The 1,683-nt window shown below is 33.6% G+C and overlaps 1 protein-coding gene across 1 annotated transcript; it reads right to left on the bottom strand.

The window, feature by feature from the left end:
• Window positions 1-625: 625 nt before the first annotated feature.
• Window positions 626-1,393, bottom strand: LOC114164750 (pectinesterase inhibitor-like). Its single transcript, XM_028049506.1, has one exon. The coding sequence runs from the start codon at window positions 1,324-1,326 to the stop codon at window positions 766-768; it is 561 nt and encodes a 186-aa protein (XP_027905307.1). The 5' UTR covers window positions 1,327-1,393; the 3' UTR covers window positions 626-765.
• Window positions 1,394-1,683: the final 290 nt, after the last annotated feature.

The raw sequence follows: 1,683 nt of genomic DNA, 5'->3' as shown, positions 1-1,683 counted from the left end.
TTTCAAAAATAAATCCTAGAAACAACTTAGTTCTATAAACTATCTCATTATCAATAAAAGTATGAATTCTTCAAACTGGAATTTAAAACTTTTATTTGATTTTCATGCATCTCACCCATAATTAATTTCTCCGTCTTTATGTGCGAATCCAAGTAAAGTATAGTAAAATCTCTCGATATAGTCATATTTATATTAACATTACTGTGATTAATAGGAATATATTAATATTCATGTGATTAATAAAGTGAGTTAAAAATAGTAATATCCGCCAATGTATTAATGTATCTATAGCCATAACGTAGTCATACACTCTTATATAATATAATAAATTATTTATAATAATTTCAATCTATTGATTTTAAATTTTTCTATCAACACATGTACGTATTTACCCAATATATTAATTATATTATTGATTCGCCATTTTAAGAAAAACATGTTATCATGAAGAAAGAAAAACATCTTATCATGAAGAAAAGGTTAACTGTTATACGATAATAAATTTTTGTCGTCAAAATTAAAAGGTGGTGTTTCCTCTTTACTACTCTATTTACCAACATTATTAATGGCCACGTGTCGACTGAAAAAATAAAATTAAGAACAGAAAGAGAAAACATTTGTGTAATTTTTGAAACTTCTGAAACACCGTTAATTATTCATCGGTTGAAAATGTAGTGCAACAAGTGCAATTTAAGATTGCGATGCAGAAGATGAAGAAAAGAGTTACAAAGATGGATGCATGCACAATAGCATAAGCGGAGGTTTTTACAGCTTGTTGGGATGAAGAAGGAGCTTGGTAACGGTGATGGCAATGTTGCAGAGCTTACGGAAAGCGACACTTTCAACGGAGAGAATGTCATCGTCTCCGGGGATGGAGGCGTCGCAGGTGTCAATTGCAGCCAAGGCAGCTTTGAGCCAAAGTTGTGTTTCACCCTTGGAATCAACCATGATAGCGGCAATGCTGTCCTCTAGTTGGCTTTCTGCGTCTAGAATGGTCTCTTTGCAATCAGCCAAACCTTGTTGGACATCAGGGCTGAGTTTATCGTCGTCGATCAAAATTTTGGTTTCAGCGAGGATCCCAGAAGCATTGGTGGCAGCAAACCTAAGAGAAATGATTGCCAAGTCTTTCAGGTTTGCGGTAGGGCTTTTATAACTGTCTGAAGAGAGAACCTCAATGCAAAGGTTTCTGGTTGCGGAAAGTGTGCATACCTTTTTTATTAGACTCTCTCCTTTCAGTGTTTCCACTGTTTCAAGTGCGTTTGCCTGGTATGTCATTGCAACAACACACAAAACCAACACCCAGAAGAATTTTGTGGAGTGTTCCATTCTTTATTTGGAATGAAAGTTAAAGGTTTTCTTCTTATGGGGTTTGGTTTTGTGTGTTGCAGACCAGGACGAGGAATTACTAAGCCATGGGAGAAGGATTTATAGTTGCGTTTCTTCAATTCTTTGTACCTAATTCGGGACTTTTTATCTGTTCAATGCTTAATTTTAGGACAATATCTAACTATATTTATGTTCATGTGGTTATTATTATTCTTTCCTCTCTCTTCTTTGACTTATTCAATAGACTTTTGTAACTACATTGATTCATATTAAACCATTTCTCACATAGGATTAAAACACATATTGTGACATGTTTAAAGCTAAACTATTTTAACCATTTTTATTATATTATAATTA

This window comes from Vigna unguiculata, chromosome 9, assembly GCF_004118075.2.
Source record: "Vigna unguiculata cultivar IT97K-499-35 chromosome 9, ASM411807v1, whole genome shotgun sequence".
NCBI lineage: Eukaryota > Viridiplantae > Streptophyta > Magnoliopsida > Fabales > Fabaceae > Vigna > Vigna unguiculata.
This window is presented reverse-complemented; position numbering and strand designations above follow the sequence as displayed.

What these genes read in the sequence shown, in the direction of transcription:
- LOC114164750 (XM_028049506.1), bottom strand. Translation starts at nt 1,326, where the DNA reads ATGGAACACTCCACAAAATTCTTCTGGGTGTTGGTTTTGTGTGTTGTT.